General features: G+C 38.0%; 1 protein-coding gene across 3 annotated transcripts in view; it reads left to right on the top strand.

The window, feature by feature from the left end:
* Positions 1–27,213, top strand: part of DENND4C (DENN domain containing 4C) — a 144,461-nt gene that overhangs the window by 26,129 nt on the left and 91,119 nt on the right. For all 3 annotated transcript variants that reach the window (XM_046023804.1, XM_046023805.1, XM_046023803.1), the window contains exons 2-4: positions 14,407–14,728; positions 24,797–25,049; positions 26,744–26,813. In XM_046023804.1, coding sequence (XP_045879760.1) covers positions 14,424–14,728; positions 24,797–25,049; positions 26,744–26,813 — 628 coding nt within the window. In that variant the 5' untranslated portion in view covers positions 14,407–14,423. The remainder of the gene's footprint in view (positions 1–14,406; positions 14,729–24,796; positions 25,050–26,743; positions 26,814–27,213) is intronic.

Here is a 27,213-nt window from a genome sequence, read left to right as displayed (position 1 = left end):
CTCAGTGAATAAAGTTTAGGAATGATAATTCAGCTTTTAAGGAAAAGAAGGAGAAAAAAGTCCATGGGGGAAAATTTTTAATTTATTAGGTATTTGTCTTGCATCTCTCTGTATATATGTGTATGTATATATGTATATGTGTATACATATGTGTATATGGGTATGTATATATGTATGTGTATATGTGTATGTATATATGTATGAGATATTTTAGCAGGTTTTGTGTTCTACTTTTCCAATTTTATAGAGTTAGTTAAAATTGGGAATATTCAGATTGGCAATTATGGTTTCCTGCCCACATCTTGAGTTTCAACCAATGTTATGGTACTCCATTATTTTCTTAGCTTTTCCACTTTCCTTCATTTTCCCCTGTACTTTTTCTTCTTAAGGTTTTTTTGGTAGAGCAGAAGCAGGAGGAGTGGCTGGCAGAGGGAGGAGAAGGGGACTCCCTACTGAGCAGAGCACCTGATGTGGGACTCATCCCAGGCCCCTCAGATCATGACCTGAGCTAAAGGCAGAGGCTTAACCCACTGAGCCTCCCAGGTGCCCCTTCCCTTATACTTCTGTTGAAATCTCAGAGGACATGAACTTCTTTTTTTTTTTTTTTTTTAAAGATTTTATTTATTTATTTGACAGAGAGATCACAAGTAGACAGAGAGGCAGGCAGAGAGAGAGAAGCAGGCTCGCTGCTGAGCAGAGAGCCCGCCGTGGGACTCGATCCCAGGACCCTGAGATCATGACCTGAGCCGAAGGCAGTGGCTTAACCCACTGAGCCACCCAGGCGCCCTTTTAAAAACCTTTAATTTGGGAGTACCTGGGTGGCTCAGTTGACTCTTGATTTCAGCTCAGGTCATGATTTCAGGGTTGTGAGATCAAGCCCTGCGTAGGTGTCTCTGCTGGACGTGGAGCCTGCTTAATTCTCTCCTGCTCCCTCTGCCTCTCTCTCTCTCTCCTTCTCAAAAAAACAAAAGCAACAACAACAACAAAAAAAAAACAAAACCAAAAACCAAAAAAAACCCAAAACGAAACAAAACAAACCACTTTTATTTTGAAAAAAATTCAGGAAAGTTGAGTCCAACTTTGAAGAATAGTTTGAAGAATACTGTAATGAGCCTTTCACTTAGATTTCACCTTATGTTTCACCTTTCTGCGTTTACCGGTTATTAACATTTTATCACATTAACACACTCTCTCTGTGCATAGTATTATTCTATTTTTATTTTTTAAAGTAAGCTTTATGCACAATGTGGAGTTACAAAATTAATTTATAGCCTACACTGAAATTTCTCCAATACTACTTCTTATAGTAACTTTCTGTTTTTCTGTTTCCAGATTCATTCTAGGATCACTCATTGTATTTAATTGTCATTTATTTGATGTTTAGTTGGATTTTCTACATAGACAGTCATGTCTGCAAATAAGGACATTTTTACTTCTTCCTCTTTTATTTCTTTTTCTTGTATCTTATTTTCTTCCTTTTGCTTTCTTTGGCCAGACGAGAAATAATTTTAGCATCAAAATTAATGACAATAGTAAATTTTAGCACATTGATTTTTTTAAGCCTTGAGTATACACTGATATTATAAAGTAAATGAATGAAGGGGAGGGAAAGAAGTTTCTTCACAATAGAATGCCAACTAATAAACACTGAAGGAATGATCAAAAACCGTTTTATAATCATCACAGTTTTCAGTTTCAAGCAAGAATTATCAGTGGATCCTAAAATCTCTGTGCAGAAGCCTGCTGAGTACGGGATTACTTAACATAATCTCAAGGCCTTTTCCCAGACATACCAATAATTACAAAAGAATAAAATGTTATCAGGGCACCTGGGTGACTTAGTTGGTTAAGCATTTGACTTTTGACTTCGGCTCAGGTGATGCTCTGGAGGTTGTGGGATCAGCCCATTTCAGAGCCTCCTTAAGATTCTCTCTCTGCTCTTCCCAACCCTCTTAAAAAAAAAAAAAAAAGGGAAGAAAATGTGGCCACCACTTTAACCAAATACTCAAAATTAATCATTAATGATTAGTCAAGCTGCTATTCAAACGAGTCTTCTGATGTGATGCACCAAGGACACATTACTTATGTAGTATTCCTGATTTTATTTTATTGTTATTTTTTAAAATTTTACCCATTTATTTGCAGACAGAGATCACAAGTAGGCAGAGAGGCAGGCAGAGAGAGAGGAGGAAGCAGGCTCGCCGCAGAGCAGAGAGCCTCATGTGGGGCTCGATCTCAGGACCCTGGGATCATGACCCGAGTGGAGGCAGGGAGGCCTTAACGCATTGAGCCACCCAGGCACCCCTATTCCTGATTTTAAAAAAATGCATTGCTTTACTCCTCTAACACCCCCCCCCCCCCAAAATGCATTGCCTATATCTGATCAAGAGGGATTAGACAACCTGAAACTTAAGGGGAGAATTCTAGTCAAGGGAAACAAAATCAAAAATAAACCACTGAGACTACACCAAATTAAAAAGCTTTTGCACAGCAAAGGAAACCATCAGCAAAATGACAAAAGCAACCTCCTGAACAGGAGAAGATAACTGCAAATGATACAGCCAGTAGGGAGACTATTCAAGCTAGATCTGTGTCCTTTTGATAGGACCCCACTAATCTTTGAGTAGTGTTTTTGTTTTCTTAAGATGTTCTCGGTATATCTTTTGCCCTTTTTTTTTTTTTTTTTTTAAGTAGGCTCCATACCCAGCATGGAGCCCAACTTGGGGCTTGAACTCAGAACCATGGTATCAAGACCTGGGTGGAGATCAAGAGTTTGACACTTAACTGACAGAGCCACTCAGGCTCCCCTATCTTGTGCTTTTCTTTCCCAACCTTGGAATTGGTAATTTCTCCAAGGAGGTCTAGTATCGTTTGGTGAGGAATGGTTTTAAGAAAGATTTAGGTGCTGAGTATGTTCGTTGCTGGTGGGGTGACAGTTTTTGGGTTTCCTTTTTGGTAGATAGGAGGAGACATACACTCACTTTCAACACCTTTATTGATAAATCACATATCACACAATTCACTTATTTAAAATATACAATTCATTGGTTTTTAGTGTAGTCACAGATTGCTTAACTATTACCACAGTCAAGTTTATCACACTGAAAAGAAACCCCATCCCCATTAGAGTCATTCCCCACTTTCCCCATCCCCCCATCTAGGCAGCTTTCTCTTTTTATACATGGCCTATTTTGGACATTTTGGTATAAATGGAACCATACTATATGTGGTTTTTTTTTTTTTTAAGGTTTTATTTATTTATTTGACAGAGATCACAAGTAGGCAGAGAGGCATGCAGAGAGAGAGAGAGAGAGGAGGAAGCAGGCTCCCTGCAGAGCAGAGAGCCTAATGCAGGGCCCATCCCAGGACCCCGGGATCATGACCTGGGCCAAAGGCAGAGGCTTTAACCCACTGAGACACCCAGGCGCCCCTGTCTGTGGTGTTTTGTGACTGACTTCTTCCACTTAGTGTAAGGTTTTCAGGGTTTATCCATGTTTAGCATGTATCAGTACTTAATTCCTGTTTACTGTTGAAGATAGTTCATTGTATGGATGTACTACATTTTATTTGTTGCCTCATATGTTGGTGGACATTTGGGCTGTTTTTTGTCTAGTGTATTTTTTGTCTAGTATAAAAAATGTTGACACTGTTTATATATTTATTTATTGAGAGAGTGGGAGCAAGAGAAATCACAGAGGGAAAGGGAGAGGCAGACGCGCTGCTGAGCAGGGAACCCTATGTGGGGCTCGATCCTGGCACCCTGAGATCATGACATGAGCCGAAGGCAGACGTTCAACTGACTGAGCCATCTAGACGCTCCTAAAAAATTTTATTTTTGAATTATTTTAGGTTTACTGAAAAGTTGAAAAGGTAGTACAGAGAATTTCTATATTCCTCTATGGTTAACATCTTGCATTATCATAGTGCATTTGTCAAAACTAAGACAATATTGTTATACTGCTTTTAACTAAAATCCAGATTTTATTTTAATCTCACTAGTTTTTATGTTAATGTGATTTTTCTGTTCTATATTCCAATTCAGGGTACCACATTACATTTAGTGTGTATGTATTTTAAAATTATGAGTTCATACTGAGGGCTATCTAGTTCAGTTTCAGTACACATTTTTTTAAAAATATATTTTTTATTTATTTGAGAGAGAGGGAGAGGGCACATGTGGGGAGGGAAAAGGGAGAGGGGCAAGCAGGTTCCCTGCTGAGCATGGGTCCTGATACGGGACTCATCCCAGGACCCTAGATCATGACCCAAGCCAAAGGCTGATGCTTAACCAACTGAGCCACCCCGGCATCCCAGTACACATAGTCTTACTTGCCCTCTGCCATCCTGTATTATCTCACTCTTTTCTCACAGTAAGAACTCTGTCTTCAAACAATTGTTCAGGTATAGAGTACGTACAGAATAATGTTTGAACCATACTACTATAAACCATACCACTATGTCTAAGGGCAGGATTTTTTTTTTTTTCAGTTCTTAATGTTAAATTGTTTAAATTACTTGCATTAGCTCTTTTTCATTTCCTTTTATGTGATCATATAGTCAATTTGGTACACAATTAGGTTTATTGACTCATATTATTAATGGTGAAGTTAGGTATTTAACCACATCAAAAAAATTTTTTTAAAGATTTTTTTTATTCATTAGAGAGAGAGAGCGAGAGCACGCACAAGTAGTAGTAAAGGTAGAGGGAGAGAGTGAAGCAGACTCCCCACTGAGATGGGAGCCCCAGGTCGGGCTCCAGGGCTCCATCCCAGGACCTGGAGATCATGACCTGAACTGAAGGCAGATGCTTAATCGTCTGAGCCACCAGGCGCCCCTCAAAAACAATTTTTTTTAAAAATAAAGATCTTATTTATTTATTTGACAGACAGAGATCAAAAATAGGCAGAGAGGCAGGCAGAGAGAGGGGAAGGGAAGCAGGCTCCCCGTGGAACAGAGAGCCTGATGCAGGGCTGGATCCCAGGACCCTGGGATTATGACCTGAGCCTAAGGCAGAGGCTTTAATCCACTGAGCCACCCAGGCACCGCCCCCCCCCAATTTTTTTAATGGAATTTAGAAATTGTTCTTTTCTAGACTTTTAATTTAAACTTTACAGTGAATATACCCTGCTTAATGGGTTTTGTTTGAACTTAGTGTTTCCAAGAATTTTGAATTAGTTGCCAGTATTTTAAAACTTAGAAATTTACATTAAAAAATCCTGATTTCTGGCTTCTTTTAAGAAGCCAGAAAGAATTAGAATCTGGTTTTGCCAAGTCCATTTGGCAATAATGGTTGGATCTCACTAGTAAGTGACTGCCTGTGTTCTCTAGTTCCCACGACTCTTATATCCTGCTTGACCCCTTTAGGCATTTGTGTTTGCAGCCTTTCTTTACAGCCCTCCTTCTTTACAAAACTTTCAGTGGCAGGTGCAACAGTAGAGAATTACACTGCTTTGTATTCTGAAAAAGGAACTGATTTTGTCTGAAATGACTTTTTCTGTTTTGTAATTTCATGACCCAGCCAGTGTAGCTCATGTTGATAATGCTTTTTAAAAGGATTCACCAAGGCCCTATTTTAAATTGCTTAAATGTAGCAAATAAGTTTGATAAAACTGCATTCTCTTTGTGGTTTACATAACATTCACCATTTATTCTGCATGGTTTGGAATACCAAGGAACACACTTTTTGAAGCCCTAAATCTTTTTGTTACAGTGAGAAAATTGTGTAAACTACATTTAGCTTTATAGATTGAAGTTACTGACATTTTGTTGATATTAATAACATTTATTCATTAATGTGTATCCCATTCTAAATAGTAGGAAAGATTATCTTAGCAATAGTTGGAAAGTGAAATTTAATTATTAGACTCTTAATTTTTATAAATATTTTAATTGTTTTTCAAAAGTTTTGGTTAATACAGAGTAATTTTTATTAGAGATAGAGAAGGCCATTTCATAATGATAAAGGAGTTAGTTAATGAAAAGGACATAATAATTCTAAATGTTTATTGTGTTGATAATGGAGCTTCAAAATACATGAAGCAAAAAACTCATAAGAATTGAAAGGAGAGGGGTGCCTGGGTGGCTCAGTGGTTTAAGCCGCTGCCTTCGGCTCGGGTCGTGATCTCAGGGTCCTGGGATGGAGTCCCGCATCGGGCTCTCTGCTCGGCAGGGAGCCTGCTTCCCTCTCAACTCTCTCTGCCTGCCTCTCTGCCTACTTGTGGTCTCTCTCTGTCAAATAAATAAATAAAATCTTAAAAGAATTGAAAGGAGAAATAAATCTGTAATTATAATCAGAGATTTTAATGTTGTTCTCTTAATAATGGAACAAGGGGACAGAAGATCAGCAAGGATAAAGTAGACTTGAACAACACTGTTAACCTACCTGATAGGCATTTGTAGAGCCGTCTGTCCAAAAACAGAATACACATGCTGAAGTGGTGAAGTACACATGGTGTATTTACCAAGACAAGCCGAATTCCTAGCCATAAAACTAGTCTATTCTCTAACCACAGTGTAATTAAATTAGAAATTAATAACCAAAGATTCTTAGAAAACTCCAAAGTACAAAATTTGGAAACTGAAAAACATACTTTTAAATAGTCCAGTGGTCAAAGAAAATACTTTAAGAAAGGGAAATTAAAAAGTGTTTTGAGCTGAATAAAAAGAAAACATACACACATTTTTGGATGTTAAAACATTACCTGGGAGATTTATAACACTAAATACCTATGATAGAGAAGAAGAGAGGTCTCGAGTGACCCCAGCTTCCACCTTAATAAAGTAGAAAAAGTGAACTAAACTTTGCATAAACAGAGGGAAGGAAAGAATAAAGATCAAAACAGAAATCAGTGAAATATAAAACAAAAGCAATAGAGAAAAATTAGTGAAACCAAAAGCTGTCTTAGAGAAGATCAATAAAATTGATAAATTTCAGGACGCCTGGGTGGTTCAGTGGATTAAGTATCTGCCTTTGGTGGGTGGGTGGGGGGGGTTCCTGGGATCAAGCCCTGAGCCCTTCATCGGGCTCTTTGCGCAGTGGGGAGTCTGCTTCTCCCTCTCCTGCTCTTCACCCCCACCCCCAGCTCATGTTCTCTCTCTCTTTCTCTTCTCTGTCTCTCAGATAAATAAATAAAATGGGTAAAAAGCTGAGAAATTTCTAGTCACACTGGTTAAGGAAAAAGAAGATCCAAATTACTAAATTGGGGATGAAAGAGGTGACATCACTACATATTATACAGATATTAAAAGTATAATGAGGAAATATTATGAATAACTTGTCAGTAAATATGACAGTTTAGGTGAAATGGACAAATTTCTTGAAAGACACTGCTATAGATTAGCCGTCTCCTCCCCCGCTTCCGTGATGAAACTGAATTCCCAGGGTGATGGTATTTGGAGGTGGGGCTTTGGTAGGTATTTTGGTCCTGAGGGTAAAACCCTCATGAGGGGAATTAATGCCTTTCTTAAAAGAGATCCCAGAGAGATCCCTCGCTCCTTTCCATCATGTGAGTTACAGTGGAAAGACAGCCTTTTAGGAACTAGGAACTAGACAGTAAAGCTGCCAGTGCCTTGATCTTGGACTTCAGTCTCAAGAACTGTGAGAAATAAATTTCTGTTGTTTATAAGCCACTCAGTCTATGGCATTCTGGTATAGTAGTTTGAATGGACTAAGACACAAATGATGAAAGTTTATTCAAGAGGAAGTAGGTAACCTGCATAGCCTATAAGTTAAAGGAATTGAATTTATAGTTATAAAAACCTACCTCCAAAAAAAACTCCAGACCCAGATGAGGTCACAGGTGAACTATCAAACATTTAAGGAAGAAGTAATACCAGTTCTATACAAACTATCCCAGAAACTTGAAAAGGAGGGAATTCTTCCCAACTCATTCTGTGAGACTATCAATACCTTGGTACCAAAACTGGATAAAGATGTAATTACAAGAAAAGAAAACTACAGACCAGTATCCCTCGTTAACATATATAAAATTTCAAGCAAAATTTTAGCAAATAGAATTTAAGAATATATAAAGGGAATAATAGAGGGGTGCCTGCCTGGGTGGCTCAGTGGGTTAAAGCCTCTGCCTTCGGCTCAGGTCATGATCCCAGGGTCCTGGGATCGAGCCCCACGTCCAGCTCTCTTCTCCGCAGGGAGCCTGCTTCCTCCTCTCTCTCTGCCTTCCTCTCTGCCTAGTTATGATTTCTCTCTGTCAGATAAATAAAATATTAAAAAAAGGGAATAATAGATCACGACCAAGTGGGGTTTATTTTAGGAATGCAGTGTTGATTAATAACTTGAAAATTAATCATCGTCATTCACTGTGTTAAACAAAGAGAAAAGTTTCATGTCAGTAAATGGCAAAAAAGTTTGTGATAAAGTCTAATGTCTGCTCCTGATAGAAGTCTCAGGATTAGAAAGGAATTTTCTTAACTTGATAAAGAGCATTTACAACAAACCTACAAGTAACAGGTATTTACTGATAAAAGACTGAATGATTTCCTTGTTAAGATTAGGGACAAAATGAAGATGTTTACTCTCAACATTTCTCTCCTTTTTAAAAAAAAGAATGTATTGATTTAAGTAATGTCTACACCCAGCGTGGGGCTTGAACTCACAAATCGGAGAGCAAGAGTCACATGTTCTACTGACTGAGCCAGCCAGGTGCCTCTCCTTTTTTTTCCTTTTAAATCAAAGAAATGTGTATTAAAACCTCTCTATACCAATTTTACTCTAACACAATAAACATAAATACAGTTGTAACACCATTGGATCATAGATACACTACTGTTGCCATGGTAAATTGGTATATTCTTTTCAAAAGACCAGAAGCATGTAATAATGGTTATAGATGGGTTTATATACTCTGATCTAGAAAGCTGGTCTGGGAGTTTACTCTGTAACTTACTGAAGCCCAGAAGGTGAATATGGAGAGATGCTTATTGATATATTCTCTTGTTTTTTTTTTTAAAGATTTTATTTATTTATTTGACAGAGAGAGATCACAAGTAGACAGAGAGGCAGGCAGAGAGAGAGAGAGAGGGAGGCAGGCTCCCTGCTGAGCAGAGATCCCAACATGGGGCTCAATCCCAGGACCCCGAGATCATGACCTGAGCCGAAGGCAGCGGCTTAACCCACTGAGCCATCCAGGCGCCCTCTTGTTTTTTTTTTTTTTTTTTAAAGATTTTATTTATTTATTTAAGAGAGAAGGAGAGAGAGCATGAGAGAGGAGAAGGTCAGAGGGAGAAGCAGACCCCCCAAAGAGCTGGGAGCCCTATGCAGGACTCAATCCTGAAGTCCGGGATCATGACCTGAGCCGAACAGTCGCCCAACCAACCGAGCCACCCAGGCACCCTATTCTCTTGTTTTTATTGTGGCAAATATATATAACATTTATCATTTGTAAATACACACTTCAGTGGTGTTAAGTACATTGGCAGGGTTTTATACCATTGGCACTGCTATGCTCAAAACTTTTCCATCATCCCCAACATAAACTCTGTACCCACTAAACAGTAACTCTCCAATCTGTCCCCTTCCAGCCCCTGGTAACCTCTATGTTCTCTGTATTTATTCAGTGTATCTCATATAGGAACCGTATAATATTTGTTCTTCTGTGTCTTTCTGGGTTATTTCACTTAGCATAAAGTTTTCAGAGTTCATCCATGTTATAGCATTTATCAAAATTCAATTCCTTTTTATGACTGAATAATACTGTTATATAGATATATTAAATTTATTTATTTATATTTTGGATGGATATTTGGGTTGTTTTTACTGTTTGGTTACTGTGAATAACGCTGCTGTTGAGCACCTTTTCATGTGCTTATGGTCATTTGTACATCTTTGGTCAGCATTTCTTCTGAACACTGTACTGAATGTTCTACCTAGTACAGTAAGATAAGAAAAAGAAATAAAAGGTATCTGTATTGGAAAGAAAGAAGTAAAATTGTCTTTATTCATAGATACATTATTATCTACGTAGAAACTGTGATGGTACCTACAAAATTCTGCAACTTGTAACTGTATGAAGATTGCACTGTATAAGGTCAAGATATAAAATTAAGTGTATCTCTGTGTAGTAGTAAAGAATAATTGGAAATTGAGCTAAAAAGGAAACAGCATCATTTATAATAGCATTAATTATTATGTACTTAAGTAAAATCTGATAAGATGTGAAGGACATAAGCTATAAACTACAAAACATTAATGAGAGAAAGTTTTACAAATCTCAATAAATGTAGAGATGAACCTTGTTTGTGGATTTGAAGACTCATTAGTGGCAGTCTTCCTTAAGTTGACCTACGGTTTCAACACAATACTAGTTAAAATCTTAGTAGGCTTTTTTGGGGGGGGGGGGTATTGGTAGAAATGAACAGGCTGATTCTGAAATGCTTATTGAAATGTAAAGGACCTAAAACAGAATAATCAAAACAATTTTTAACAAGGACAGAGTTGAAGACTAACACTTCCTGATTTCAAGATTTATTATAAAGCTACAGTATCAAAATCATTTGGTACTGACATTAATAGACAAATAGATCAGTGGAAATAAAGAATTCAGAAATGAATATAAACATGTTGGGCAGTTGGTTTTTGACTAAAGGTACAAAGGCAGAACAGTGGGGAAAAGTTCGCTTTTTCAACCAGCGGTGCTGGAAAAATAGGGTATCTATATGTAAAAAGTGGATCTTTATTCAGACCTCACTATATACAAAACTAACTCAAAATGGATCATAGACCTAAGTGTAAAACTTGAAATTATAAAACTTCCAGAGGAAAACATTGGAGAAAACCTTTGTGACCTTAGATTAGATAGTGATTTCTTAAATATGATACCACAAGCATGCCCCATAAAAGAACAGGTTGGTAAGGGGCGCCTAGGTGGCTCAATGGGTTAAAGCCTCTGCCTTCGGCTCAGGTCATGATCCCAGGGGCTCTGCTCAGCAGGGAGCCTGCTTCCTCCTCTCTCTTTCTCTCTGCCTACTTGCGATCTGTCAAATAAATAAATAAAATCTTAAAAAAAATAAAAGAACAGGTTGGTGAACTGAACTTCAAAAATAAAAATAAAATAAAATAAATAAAAATAAAATAAAGTAAATAAAATAAAAACTTGCCTTTCAAAAGGTACTACTGTTAGAGTAAAAAGACAAGTCAAAGATTGGGAGAAAATACTTGCTAAGTATATGCCTGATAAATGATTTTTCTATAGAATATATAAGGAACTTCAGGGGCGCCTGAAGTTAGCTCAGTTGGTTAAGCGCCTATCTTTGGCTCAGGTTATGATCATGAGATTGGGGGATAGAGTCCTGCACCAGGCTCCCTGCTCAGCAGAGAGCCTACTTTCCTCTCTCCCTCTGCTGCCACCTCACCTCCACGCCTGCTTGTGTTCTCTCTCTGTCTGTTTCTTTCTCTGTCAAATAAATAAATGAGTAAACCTTAAAAAAAAATTAAAAAACTTAAAAAACTCAAGAATGGGGGTGCCTGGGTGTGGCTCAGTTGGTTGACCATCAGACTCTGGGTTCAACTTAGACGGTGATCTCAGGGTTGTGAGATTGAGCCCCACGTGGGGCTCCGCTATCCACAGGGAGTCTCCTTGTCCCTCTCCCTTCCCTTTGCCTTTTCCCCTCGACCCCTTCCCCTGCTAGCACACAAGCTTTCTCCTTTTCTCTCTCTCTCAAATAAATAAATAAAATCTTAAAAACAAACAAAAAACAACTAAAGAATGAGTAAACAAACATACCAAGTAGAAAATAGGCAATGATTTGAACAGAAGCTTCACTGAAGGAAATTCATGGATGGAAAATAAGCACATGAAAATGGGGTTAACATCACTAGTCATTAGAAACATGAAGATCACTGGGTACCTGGTAGCTCAGTCAGATAAGCATCTGACTCTTTATCTCAGGGTTGTGAATTCAAGCCCTGAGTTGCGCTTCGTATTGTGGAACCTACTTTAAAAAAAATGCTAATTAGGGGCGCCTGGGTGGCTCAGCGGGTTAAGCCTCTGCCTTCGGCTCAGGTCATGATCTCAGGGTCCTGGGATCGAGCCCCGCATCGGGCTTTCTGCTCGGCAGGGAGCCTGCTTCCCCCCCTCCCCCGCCTGCCTCTGTCTGCCTCTCTGCATACTTGTGGTCTCTGTCTGTCAAATAAATAAATAAAATCTTTAAAAAAAAATGCTAATTAAAATGATAGTTGGGACGCCTGGGTGGCTCAGTGGTTTAAGCTGCTGCCTTCAGCTCAGGTCATGATCTCAGGGTCCTGGGATCGAGTCCCGCATCGGGCTCTCTGCTTGGCAGGGAGCCTGCTTCCTCCTCTCTCTCTCTCTCTCTGCCTGCCTCTCTCCCTACTTGTGATCTCTATCTGTCGAATAAATAAATAAAATCTTTAAAAAAAAAAAATGATAGTAAGTGTCACTTTAGGCATATTAGAGTTACCTACATTTAAAAGACTAACTGTATGGAGCTTTAGGGAGGATGTGGGACAACTGGAAGTCTCACATACTGATAGTAGGAATATGAAATGGTCTACTCACTCTAGGAAGGTGTTTGGCAGTTTTTTAGAACTATGTATACCTAACAGGTGATGCAATCCTTTCATCTTAAGAATGATCTAAGGTGAATGAAAGCTTATGTCTGTAAGGCTGATACATGGGTGTTTATGACAGCATTATTTATAGTAACTCCAAACTGAAAATAACCCAAATGTCTTAGTAAGGTCAGTAGGTAAACATATTGTTTGTGGTGTACTCAGCGGTGGAGTAATGCTTTGCAATAAAAAGGAATGAGGGGCTCCTGGCTGGCTCAGTCAGTAGGGGCAGATAAATCTTCATCTCCAGGTTGTGAGTTGGGTATAGAAATTACTTAAAAAATATTTTAAAAATATAAAAAGGAAAGAACTGTTGTTATAAACAATAGCATGAATGAATCTCAAAATAGTTACAAAGAAAGGTAGACAAAAAGAATGCATGCTATAGGCTGCGCCTAGGAGGCTCAGTGGGTTAAGGGCTTCTGCCTTCAGCTCAGGTCGTGATCCCAGAGTCCTGGGATCGAGCCCTGAGTCGGGTTCTCTGCTCAGCAGGGAGCCTGCTTCCCTTTCTCTCTCTGTCTGCCTCTTTGCCTACTTGTGATCTCTGTCAAATAAATAAATAAAATCTTAAAAAAAAAAAAAGAATGCATACTATATGATTCCATATATATCAGTTCTAAAACCTATAGTGACAAAGCAGATTACTCATTGCCTGGGGAGGAAGAGATATGAGGGGGTATATGAAAATTCGGGGTTTGGATGGATATGTTTACTGTCTTGATTGTGGTAATGATTCCACAGGTATATATATTTATGAAAATTTACACTCTAAATATGTACATTTTATTGTATGTAAGTTGTACTTGACATTTTAATTTTTAATTTTTTGGAAGATTTTGTTGGTTTATTTGACAGACAGAGATCACAAGAAGGCGGGGGTGGGGGAGTGGGCAGAGCATGTTCCCCGCTGAGCAGAGAGCCCCATGAAGGGCTCAATCCCAGGACTCTGAGATCATGACCTGTGACCTGAGCTGAAGGCAGAGGCTTAACCCGCTGAGCCACCCAGGCCCCAAATAAATTTGATTTTAAAAAGCACATGAAATCTGTGAAAATATTTAAAACCTTAGAAGCCTAATTTTATTTTTAGAGGTGCCAGGTTTAGAGATAATAGAAATCTTGACTCAATGTTCATAAGCTCTGGGTTTCTACCATGTATTACCTAAGTCTCTTAATATGTGTTTTATATATAATTTTGTCTTCTTTGGTTATAGTATTTTATGCCTTATCTGGTATTTACATAGGAAATACATAATGACTCCTGAACTTACTTAGTTTACATGGTGTTCTCATGAAGTTCCTTTTCCATAAGGAACAGACTCCTAACTAGATTAGGAGACCACTTTGATCATATTTATTACTATTACCTTTATTATTTTTTTTTTCTTGGCTTAGACCTTGACTTAATTTATGATGAACTCAATTCTTGCTTAAATGTGAAGCTTAGCCTTAGGAATTTGGTAACCAGAAGAGAATGATTTTCTTTAAATGGTCTGAATTTTGTTAAGTGCATTTGCTGAAGCACCATAACCCGTTTGATTATTCTGACAGTTTCATTATTCTTCACAGGGCCTTGGCACATGAGAGGATCATAGTTGCCTTACAAATGAGTTAATTCTGTAAACTTGTACTTTATAGCAGGTAAAAGCTGACAAGATCATACTGAAACAGGCTGCTTCTCTGGAAGGACAACAGTTGGATTATGAATCCAGCTGGGAGTGTGCTGGGTGATCACTGTTAACTCAGGAGTATTTGACTTTAGGAAGTCAATATGAAGTGTCTTAATTTAATGGATGTCTTTTTTTTTTTTTTTCCTCTTCTAGGAAATACAGTAGCAACCATGATAGAAGATAAAGGGCCAAGAGTGACTGACTACTTTGTTGTGGCAGGTCTCACTGACACATCTACTCTTTTAGATCAAGAACTAAATCGTTTAGATACTAAGTCAACTGGGCCTAAAGCTCCCATTACAGACATTGCAGTTATTAACAGATCTGCTGGGGAAATAGTACCTGAAGGTTACACCTGTGTTGAAGCCACTCCATCAGCTCTCCAAGCAAATTTGAACTATGGAAGTCTGAAAAGCCCAGAACTTTTCCTCTGTTACAAGAGAGCAAGAGATAAACCACCCCTTACCGACATTGGGTATGGTGACTTACTTTCTTTTGCTGTAGTGAAGGAAATAACATTTATTTAAAGTGCATGGAAATAGAAATTTTAAATTCTTGATAGTTCTGTTACTTGTTACTTCAGGATTGAGTGTAGTAAGATATTACATATCTTTATCCATCCTTACTGAATTTCTCTGCATTGTACTTGAATCATTAGATCATTTCCTTTCAGATGATTGAAATGAAGGCAGTGGAACCTGAAATATGATTCCATTTCTCTTGTACTTTTCAGATAAGCCTAGTAATTAAAAATAAAAGAGCAAGAAGCTATAATAAAAGACTATGTTTTTAAGGAGCTACTTAGGATATGTGATGAGGTTTTGTGAAGCCCTGAACTCCTTTAACAAAGGAACATTCCTGTTTAAAAAAACAAACAAAAAACTGTTCTGTGTGGATTTTAGTCCCAGAGGGAGGAGGTATTTACAATTTAGAATGAGTGTAGTTGTTATAAGGTATTTAGTATCTAGTCCACAGCCAGAGAAGTACATTCTTTGTGAAAGCCCTTTTCCCAAAAATGTCTACATTGACCCTCTTTTGTAAATGAGATGCTTTTAGAATACCTGTAATTACTACTTTAATAGATATACATGTCATGTATTAAGCTGTTCTGATTATTATAATAAAAAACATATAGGTATTTGAGAGCATCTTAGGAAGTATTTGGGATCAGCTTGTCCATTTATGTAAAACACGAAGTTGGAATTTTGGTGGGGATTGCATTTAATCTATAGATCAAATTACGGAATACTGCCGTCTTTATACCAATTAAATCTTCTAACTTATGAATGTGAGTTATCTTTCCCTTTATTTAGATCTTTAGTATCTTTCAGCAGTGTTTTGTAGTTTTTAGTGTACAAGTCTTTCCCCTTCTTAATTTGTTTTATTCCTACGTATCTTACTCTTTTGGATTCTATTAAAAATGGGATTGTTTTCTTGATTCCTTTTTAGATTGTTCATTGCTGTTGTATACAAACACAGCTGAATTTTAATTTCATGTGTTAATCTTATATCGTGCAAGTTTGCTGAATTTGTTAGCTCTAATAGCTTTCTTTTGGATATTCAGGGATTTTTTTTTTAAATATATAGGATCATGTTGTCTGCAAATATAGCTAGTTTTACTCCTTCCTTTGCAGTTTGTTGTATTTGCTCCTTTGTCTTACTGCTCCATCTAGAACTTAACGTACAGTGTTGAATAGCGGTAGCGAAAACAGACATTCTTGGCTCATTCCTGATCTTAGGTGGAAAGCTTTCAGTCTTTCACCCTTGAATATGATGTTAGCTGTAGGTTTTTCATAAATGCCATTTATCATATTAAGAAAGGTCCCTCCTGTTTCTGATTTTATGATTTTGTCATGAAATTGTGTTGGATATTTTTCAGATGCTTTCTTTGTTAATTGAGATCATGCAGGCATTTCCTTTCTATTAATGTGATGTATTACATTGATTTTCTTATGTCAAATCTCTTAATGTCATCACAATACCACATTGTAGAAATGATTGATTACTTAGTATCATCATATATCCAAATTTTCCTGATTGTCTCATGAAGTTTTTGGGTTTGTTTTTTTTTTTAATGGTTGCTGGTCTGTCTTTTCTTCTCTTTTTTTAAAGATTTATTTATTTATTTGACGGTGAGAGAGATCACAAGTAGGCAGAGAGGGAGGCGGGGGGGGGGGGGAGGAGGCTCCCCGCTGAGCAGAGAGCCCGAAGTGGGGCTCAGTCGCAGGACCCTGAGATCATGACCTGATGGAAAGGCAGAAGCTTAACCCAGTGAGCCACCCAGGCGCCCCATGGTGTTTCCGATAATAGTTGTTCAGATATTGAGAAAGGTAATGAGCTGTTCATTTGACCACCACTTGTTGTCTTTGTCATCTCTTCTACTTTTGCAGTTGAGCTCTGGGGAAGTGGTCCTAGGTCCTCATTACATTCAGATTTCTGAAGTCAAAGGATGATTTGTCGTTCTCTTACCTGACATTTATGCAGCATCTGTCTGACTCTTTTAGTATCGGCCACCTTGTTTAGCTCTTTGGTTCTTCAAGTCAATACAGTTAGGATCGTGGTCGTATAGCTTTATAGGATCCCTGGGAACAGGAGCCAAGTTAGAAAGGGTTGAGAAATGATTGGAATTGGATTAATACAGCTTTTTGAAAGCTTGACTTTAAGAGAGAGAGAAGATAGGTATGGGCCTTACTATTCAAAATGTGGTCGTTGAACCAGTGTCATCTATAAGGCCTGGGAACATGTTAGAACTTTATAGAGTCTCAGGCACTGCCCCAAACCTCCTGAATCAGAATCTGTATTTTGACAAAATCCCCAGAAGCAACTGTTGAGGATATCTGGGGGGTAAGGCAATATGGAATCATGGGCTGTTTTTTAACTTTCTTCCAGAGGATAACCTTGAACATCTTTATTTGAAGGAGATAAACCAATGGGAAGGAAAGGGTGAAAATAAAAGAATAAGGAGATATTTGATAGAATAAAATGATGAAACAGATTGAAGGGGTAATGTCAGCAGCATCAGTGACTGCATTAGCCTTAAAGAAGGGGCAGGGAGGTTAAAATTGGTAATTCAGGGGCACCTGGGTGGTTCAGTGGGTTAAAGCCTCTGCCTTCGGCTCAGGGCATGGTCCAGGGTCCTGGGATCGAGCCCCGAATCAGGCTTTCTGCTCAGCAGGGAGCCTGCTCCCCCCCCCCCCCACCGTCTCTCTCTGTCTGCCTCTCTGCCTACTTGTGATCTCCGTCTGTCAAGTAAATAAATAAAATCTTTAAAAAAAAATTGGTAATTCAGGACATGTAATGGTTTTATGATAGTTCTTTTCATTTTTTCCATGAGTTTCTTAAGAAGATAGATAATATCCATAGAAGGATGGGTATAGTGTAAAGTTTTGGTAATATCAGTGTCAGTTGGTGGAAATCAAGCCAGGGATATAACTTGTGTTTCAGGCTCCAATGTTGACTGTTAACTGTCTCTAAAGGACATCTTTTCATATCCTCCTCCTCATCCCCCGCCCCCCCCACGATGCAGTCATGATTGAAAGGATGTGTAGCGTTCAAAGATTGTTGTTGCTTGTGGTTCAGGGGCACAACTTGAAATGATGACTTAGATAATTATACTTAGATACTTTCAGATTGCAGGTCACTCTTACATATACATCTTGTAGTTCCCCAAGTTTACAGATCCAGGTTTCCCAGGGTGTAGGTTATCTTTTAGTTAATCATGCTGGTAAATTTTTCTTTCCAGATCAAATAATTGTGCAATATTTTGACCTGTCCACCCCCCTTCCCCCCATCTAAGCATGTGAGTGAGGAGATATTCATCAGGGTTTTTTTTAAAGAAAAATGTTATTTAAGTTTAAAGTATAAAGACCTGATATTCCTCCATAACATCTAATACTCTATGTAGTATGATTTAAATAGTACAGTATAGGGGCACCTGGGTGGCTCAGTGGGTTGGGCCTCTGCCTTTGGCTCAGGTCATGATCTTGGGGTCCTGGGATCGAGCCCCACGTCAGGCTCTCTGCTTAGTGGGGAGCCTGCTTCCCCCTCTCTCTCTGACTACCTCTCTGCCTCTTGTCAAATAAATAAATAAAATCCTTAAATAATACAATATTATTATCTTATGTGTCAGATATGTTTATTAAGATAAAGAATCACAAATTACTGTATACTTTTTTTATTTTCCCCCATTTATCAGATTCATTGATATAAAAAAATATATTTTTATTTATTTGAGAGAGTGAGAGTGCACGTGTGCACGAGAGAGAGAGAAAATAATGCACTCCCACATGTGAGCAGAAGGAGTAGGGGCAGAGGGAGAGGGAGAAGCAGACTCTCTGCATAATTTTTCTATTATTTATTGACATTTTGCAGAGTCTTGCCAGTTGTCTTATAAAATGTCCCCCACTCTAGATTTATCTGATTATTTCCTCATTATGTAGTTTAACTTAGTATCTTATTGTCAGTTTACTGGATGTTAGTTTTAAAGTCTGAATTAAATTTATGAATATTTTTAGCAAGAATACTTACAGGTAGGGCTAGCATTAGGAAGGGATGTAGTGACAGATTGTCCCATAATTAGTGATGTTCAGTTCAGTCACTTAGTTAAGATGGAATTGCCAGACATCTTTTGTTATTTTCATTGTTATTTAAGTAATTTGTGGAGTTTTGGGCCTTGTTTAAATACCTGGTTCCCTAGTTCCATTTCACTTCTCATTTTTTAGGATCCTTTGATCGTTGCCTGAATTAGATCTTATATGGCAGGGGATGTAAAGTGAGACTTTCTAATTCTGTCATTTAAAAAATAAAATTTTTAACTGGCAGTTTTCTCAGAGAGCTTGAATGAAGATCTTTCTATTCTCTCTCTCTCTTTTTTTATTGTTTTGAGAATAACTAAGAAACTGGATTTTAATTTATTCTGTGTGATAAAAACCTATTATAATCCTTAGTCTATTTGCTCCTATGGTCCCAAGTTTGACCAGTACGAGCCCTTTCCAGCTGACTGCTTTGCCAAACAAAATCTGGATTTGTGTGTGTTCATTGTTACTGAGGTGTCATATATATACATATGACATGTTATATGTATATACATACATACACACACACATATACATACGTTCATATATATATGAGCTCCTTGTCCTTGGAATAAGACCTAGCAAGCATTTACAGAGTACTTACTGTGTTAAAAAACTGTATGAAGCGGGGCGCCTGGGTGGCTCAGTGGATTAAGCCACTGCCTTCCGCTCAGGTCATGATCTCAGGGTGAGATCCCGCTCAGCGGGGAGCCTGCTTCCCCCTCCCTCTCTGCCTGCCTCTCTGCCTACTTGTGATCTCTCTCTCTCTGTCAAATAAATAAATAAAATCTTAAAAAAAAAAAACTGAAGCAGTGTTTCTGTGTGGTTATGTTATCCATTTGTTACACAGTATGCAGTTAGGTTCATCTGTTTCTATTTGTGTTAAACTTGTTTAAAAATATTTTCTGTTAGGGGCACCTGGGTGGCTCAGTGGGTTAAAGCCTCTGCCTTTGGCTCAGGTCATGATCTCAGGGTCCTGGGATCGAGTCCTGCATGGGGCTCTCTGCTCGGTGGCGAGCCTGCTTCCTTCTCTCTCTCTCTGCCTGCCTCTCTGTCTACTTGTGGTCTCTCTCTGTCAAATAAATAAATAAAATCTTAGAAAAAAAATTTTTTTTCTGTTAATATGGAAAATATTGTCACAGTTCAAAACATGTAAAAAGATATATTTAGAGAAGTATTGCTTCAGTCTTTGTTTCCTTTACTTTTTTCTCTATACTTTCTGCCCTCTTCTCCCCTGTTAATGCAGTTTTTGATTTATCCTTTCACTGTGTTTTTACAAAAATAAACACATAAGTGTATTTTTATTTCTTCCTCTTAAACAAACCATAAATACTGTACACACTATTTTGCACTTTGCTTTTGTCACCCAACAGTATAGCCTCGGAATCACTCTGTTTTTGAATGTGGAGGTCTCTCTCATTTTTCTATAACTCTGTAGTACCTATTTGTGTGGATGTATGTACTTTATTCATCCAAACCTCTGTTGATGGACCCTGGGGTTCTGTCCAGTCTTGTGCTATGACAAGAATGCTTTGGTGAATAACTGTGTATGTGTTATTACATATTTGTAGAAGTGTATTTTCAGGTTGTCCTGGAAGGGCTTTGCTGGGATAAAAGATAAATGCATGCATAATTCTCTTAAATCTTACCACATTTCTCTCCATTGTGTCATGCGACCATCAATATAGATATATGTGCTTCTTTCCCTCCAGTCCTAACCACAAAATAGGTGATCAGATTTTTGAATTTTTGTCAGTCTCACAGTTGAGAGGCTGACAAAAATTAAAAAGTTTGATACTGACAAAAATTTAAAAATTTGATCATCTATTTTGTGTCAGAGTAATTTTAATGAGATTAACTATTTTTTATTTGTTTAAGGACCATTTTTCATTTTTTCTTTTGTGAATTGTTAATGTCTTTTGGCACTGACTTTGTTTATGTCTTTTTAACAACGGGTTTTTGGGATGCCTGGTGGCTCAGTTGGTTGAGTGTCTGCCTTTGGCTCAGGTTGTGATCCCAGGGTCCTCGGATTGAGGCCTACATCGGGATCCCTGCTTTTCCTCTGCCTGCCGCTCCCTCTGCTTGTGCTTATGCTCTCTCTTTCTCTACCTGACAAATAAATGAAATCTTAAAATATAATAAAAAAAATAAAAGCAGGTTTTGGCCTTGGTTTGTTTGTTTGTTTTTACAGTACATTTTTAAGTATTAGGAAGATGAACTTTTTGTGAAATAAGTTTGCAGATGTTTTCTTCAGGTTTGTGATACGTCTTTTCACTTACATTTTTTCATGTAGCGTTTACTTTCCTTTCCTGAAGTTTCTTTTCCTTTCTTTTCTTTTAGATTATTTATTTATTTATTTGACAGAGAGAGAGAGAGAGAGAGAGAGAGATCATATGTAGGCAGAGAGGAAGGGGGAATGAGGCTCCCCGCTGAGCAGGGAGCCTGATATGGGCCTCAAACCCAGGACCCTGAGATCATGACCTGAGCCGAAGGCAGAGGCTTTAACCCACTGAGCCACCCAGGCACCCCAGAAGTTTATTTTATTGCTTCTGGATTTTGAGTCATAGTTATATTTTTCCCAGTGCTAAGTTTTCTTTTAGTACTAGTATGTTTTCATTCTTGACATTTATCTTTTTTTAAAGATTTTATGTATTTATTTATTTGTCAGAGAGAGCACAAGCAGGGGGAGCAGCAGGCAGGGCAGGCAGAGCAGGCAGAGGGAGAAGCAGGCTCCCCACTGAGCAAGGAGCCCCAGGACCCTGGGATCATGACCTGAGTGGAAGGCAGCAGCTTAACCCACTGACATTTCCATTCTTGATGTTTATATCTGTGATCTACTGGAGCTTTTTCTGGTATATGATATGAAGTTCAGATACACAATTTTATTTTTTTCCCAAATGGCAGTTCAGTTATTCAAGCACTGCTTATTACTGTTAAAAGCCCATATTTCTCACAGTATATTGAGATGTCACCTTTATCCATTTCTGGTATTTCTTTTGTGTTCATTGTTCTTTCTATTGACTCATTTGCCAGTACTAGCCTTTATACTGTATTTTAATATTTAGTTGAGTTTTATCAGTTTTATTGAGATAGAATTCAGATATCACACAATTCACCCCTTTCAAGTATACAATTTATTGGTCTTTAGTATAATCACAGATTTGTGCAGCTATTACAGCTAATTTTAGAACATTTTCATCTCCCTAAAAGGAGACCCTGTATTCATCAGCATCCATTCTCTGACGTCCCTTTCCACCCTCTAACCCTAGGCAACTACTGATCTGCTTGCTGTCTCCACAGATGTGCCTATTCAGGGCATTTCATGTAAATGGAATCGTACTACTTGTGGTCTTTTTTGTGTAGGTTCTTTCAGTTAACATAGCTACAAGACATCGATGTTGTACCTCGTATTAGTACCTCATTGCCCTTTTTTTTTTTTTTTTAAAGATTTTATTTATTTGACAGACAGAGATCTCAAGTAGGCAGAGAGGCAGGCAGAGAGAGAGGAGGAAGCAGGCTCCCTGCTGAGCGGAGAGCCCGATGCTGGGCTCAGATCCCAGGACCCTGGGATCATGACCTGAGCCGAAGGCAGAGGCTTTAACCCACTGAGCCACCCAGGCACCCCCCCCCTTTTTTTTTTAAGTTTATTTATTTAAGTAATCTCTGCACCCATTGTGGAACTCCAATCTCGTGATCCTGAGATCAAGAATCGAATGCTTTTCTGACTGAACCAGGCAGGCACACCTGTACTTTACTGCTTTTTATTGCTGGACAATATTCTGTTATATGTGTATGGCGAATTTTATGTATCTTTCCAGTAGTTGGTGGACAGATTGTTTCTGCTTTTTGGCTGTTATGAATAATGCAGTTAAATGTGTATTTGCATACCAGTATTTGTGCAGATGGATGTTTTTATTTCTCTTGGGTATATATCTAGAAGTAGAATTGCTGAGTTACACAAAAACTCCATGGTTAACCCTTTGAGGAACCACTGGACTGTTTTCCAAAGCAGTGTTGCTTCCCATCAGCATTATATAGAGATTCCAGTTTCTCTATACTCTCACCTTACCAGCACTTGTAATTACGTCTTTTGATTATAGCCTTCCCAGTGTACGTAAAGTGGTACATATCTTATTGTGGTTTTGATTTTCAGTCCCCTAATGGCCAGGATGTTGAGTCTCTTTTCATCTGCTTTTGGCCATATCTTCTATGGAGAAATGCCTATTTAGATTTTTTGCCCACTTAAAAAAAAAAAAAGAAAATGTCTTATTTTAATAATTTTAGTTTTACAGAAGAGTTTTTAAGGATAGTACAGGCAGTTCCCATATATTCTTTGTCAGGCCTGTATCCATTTTTAAATTGCTATTTATCTTTTTATATTTATTTGTAAGAGTTCTTTATATATTCTGGAAAGGATATTCTTTTTTTTTTTTTAAGATTTTTATTTATTTATTTATTTGAGAGACAGAGATCACAGCTAGGCAGAGAGGCAGGCAGAGAGAGAGGGAGGGGGGAGAAGCAGGCTCCCCGCTGAGCAGAGAGCCCGATGTGGGACTCGATCCCAGGACTCTGGGGATCATGACCTGAGCTGAAAGCAGAGGCTTAAACACTGAGCCACCCAGGCGCCCCTGGAAAGGATATTCTAATTAGATACATGATTTGCAAATATTTTCTTGCATTTTATGGGTTGTCTTTCCACTTTCTTGTTGGCATCACTTGTTTTTTATTTTGGTGAATCCAGTTTTTAAATTTTTTTTTTTTGTCACTTGTGCTTTGGTATCCTGTATAAGGCTTTGTCAAACCCAAGGTCACAAATTTTTATTCCTGTTTTTTTCCTAAGTTTTATAGTTCTATCTCTTACATTTAAGTGTTTGATCTGTATCTGGTATGTAGTGTAAGGAAGGGACTCAACTTCTTTTTCTCTTGCATTCTTTTTGATTTTTTAAGATTTTATTTATTTAACTGACAGAGAGATCACAAGTTGGCAGAGAGGAAGGCAGAGAGAGAGGGGGAAGCAGGCTCCTCGCTGAGCAGGGAGCCCAATGTGGGGTTGGATCCCAGGACCCTGAGATCATGACCTGAGCCCAAGGCAGAGGCTTAACCCACTGAGTCCTCCAGGTACCTCTTTCTCTTGCATTTGATATGCAGTTGTCCCAGCACCATTTGTTGAAAAGACTTTTTTTTCCTATTGAATTTTCTTGGCAGTCTTGTTAAAATCAATTGACTGCCCATGACATTTCATTGATCTAAATGTTTATTCTTGTGACAGTAACACATGGTGCTGATGACTAGATTTGTAGTAAGTTTGAAATGGAGGGAGTGTGAATCCTCCAACTGTGTTCTTGTTTTTCCAGGTTAGGCAATCTGAGTCCCTTGCATCTGGGTATGAGCTTTGGGCTCATGTTACCAATTTCTACACAAGAAAGCAGCTAGAATTTAGATAGGCATTTTGTTGACTCTGTAGATCTCTTCAGGAAATATTGACATCTTACCAAATATTAGGTGTTTTTATCCATGACCATGGGATGCCTTTTTATTTATTAGCTCATCTCTAATTTCTTTAAACCATGTTTTATAGTTTCAGTCAAATAATTTTTATATTTATTTATTTATTTTCAGTCAGGATTTTTAAAGGTGAAGTTTTGACAGGAATTATGAAGGAAAATTTTGTGAAAACGTCTGAATGCTTGATCTAGGAATCAACCTGACGATGCTTATTGTGTGCTTTCGTATGTTTTTTGTAAAAAGCGGTAAAAAAAAATCAGGTTGTTTATCTTATTTACTCTTAAAATTACATTCTAGCTCTTGAAAAATAGTAAAGAGATCTATAATTCCCAAAATAGTAATCTTACTTTTGGTTCATAAATAAGATTTGAGAAACAGTAGAAGAACTGCTCCCACATTTTTTTGTTTGTTGAAAACCAGCTTTTAACTTGTATTTATTTATTTTTCCCCTCCCTGCCTTGCAGAGTTTTATATGAAGGGAAAGAAAGGCTTATTCCAGGATGTGAAGTGATCCAAGCCACACCCTATGGTCGCTGTGCCAATGTCAACAATAGTTCAACTACTTCACAAAGAATCTTTATCACTTATCGAAGGGCTCCTTTAATTCGACCCCAGAATTCCTTGGCTGTAACTGATATCTGTGTTATTATAACCAGTAAAGGAGAAACCCCTCCTCATACTTTCTGCAAAGTTGACAAAAACTTAAATTGTGGAATGGTAAGAATACAGTTGTTTCATTTTCAGTTTTATATGAACTGGCTCCTACCCCCGGAAAAAAGGATAATTTTTGTACTCCTGCTTATTATTGGGTGTAGAATTTACTCTGCTTATATTTTTTGTGGTTTTTATTATTTTTAGAACTGTAACTTTTATGATTCATAATAGTTTTAAAAATCCTTAGGTATCTGATTTTTAGAATAATTTCATTGAGAAAATAAATACTTAAAATCAGGGATTCAAAAATTTTTTTTGGTATGTGCTAATATTGCTGTGTTATATCAATACAGATGTTTTATTACCTTTTGCATTTCACTGGTGTCTTCACGGACAACCACAGGGAGACTGGATAGGGAACTTCCCTTTTATTTATTTATTTATTTTCATTGTTGTAGTTTTACACTCTTGCTTTCCTAAGTTTTATAGTTCTATCTATGTGGGCTCCACATGCAACATGGGGTTTTGAACTCACAATCCCAAGATCAAGAGTAACATGCTCTACCAAGCATGCTAGGCCCCACACTCTCTACATACTTATTTTTCAAGGGCTCTAACGAACAAGAACATGGAACATACACCTTTGATTTATAATTTTATGAGACTGAGGTTTACAGTTGGGTCAGATTTATTCTGAAAAATATCTTCAGATGAAACCATTATTAGCTTTAGTGAGATACAGGCAAAGATGACTGACTAATGTATCCTGGGTATTGGAGTTTACTTTTGGAGGTAATGACTTCATAGTACCTCAGTTACCTTCAAAATACTAGTCTGGGCTCCAGGGCCCACTCAGCTTTGTGCCGTTTCTTTCACAGTGTCTTATTACAGCATTCTAAACTTTTTGAAACTGTTTTATGTCAGTTTAATTTTGCAGCAGTTTTTTTTTTTACTCCTTTTAATATTCTGAATTTCATGTTTTGCTGTATTTTGTAGTCTGTAGTCTTTAAAAGAAAAAAGATTTATTCTTTTTTTTAAAATATTTTATTTATTTATTTGAGAGGTAGAGAGAGACAATGAAAGAGAGACAGCATGAGAGGAGAGGTCATCGGGAGAAACAGACCTCCTGCTGAGCAGGGAGCCCGATGTGGGACTCCATCCCAGGACTGCAGGATCATGACCTGAGCTGAAGCCAGTTGCTTAACCAACTGAGCCACCCAGGCGCCCCTTATTCATTCATTTTAAAGAGAGATAATGCACAAGCATTCACGGGTCAGGGGGAGGGGCAGAAGGAGAGGGAGAGAGAATCTCAATCACACTCCCTGCTGAGCATGGGGCCCAACATGGGGCTTGATCCCAGGACCCCAAGATCACAACCTTAACTGAAACCAAGAGTCAGGCACTCAACCAACCAAGCCTCCCTAAGCCTCCCAGGCGTAGTCTGTTTGATAAACATGTTTTAAATAGATTGCACTGAATAATCAGAATCTTTAGAAGATTTTCAAAAAAATCAATTTAGGGGTGCCTGGGTGACTCAGTGGATTAAAGCCTCTGCCTTTGGCTCAGGTAATGATCTCAGGGTCCTGGGATCGAGCCCCACATCAGGCTCTCTGCTCAGCAGGGAGCCTGCTTCCCCCCCCCCCCCGCCTGCCTCTCTGCCTACTTGTGATCTCTCTCTCTCTGTCAAATAAAGTCTTTTAAAAAATCAATTTATTTTCAGTCTTTGGTCTTTTTTAAACATAATTTGTATTTTACAGTGGGGTTCCAGTGTATTTCTGTGTTATAAGAAGTCTGTGCCTGCTTCTAATGCAATAGCATATAAAGCTGGTGAGTAAATTAAATAATTGTTACTCTAGTTATTGTTGTACGTTAACATTTGGTTAGTCCCCATAGTGTAGTAGTCATCATGTTCACCTAAGATTTTTGTTTGGTTAGAAGACACAGTGTGTGCCCCCTTATGTGGTTTACGGGGTTGTTCAGTTCATAAATTGAATTATCTATAATATTAGCATGTAAAGGCACAAGTTTCCTTAAATACGTTACATACTATAAGATACATTAATATTATACCCTCCCCCAAACATGTTGTTAAATAGAAATTACCATCCCGGTAAGCATTGGTGAAATGAACATTCAGGCTTTTTAGTCTACACCAATAGATTTAACAATTCAATGGAAAACTGCTTACTCTCTGATCTTTTTATTTTGGCAATCAGAAAGGTGTCAA

Source organism: Meles meles, chromosome 11 (genome assembly GCF_922984935.1).
Source record: "Meles meles chromosome 11, mMelMel3.1 paternal haplotype, whole genome shotgun sequence".
Classification (NCBI taxonomy): Eukaryota; Metazoa; Chordata; class Mammalia; order Carnivora; family Mustelidae; genus Meles; species Meles meles.
Note: the sequence above shows the minus strand (reverse complement) of the source record. Positions and strands in the feature narration are given on the sequence as shown.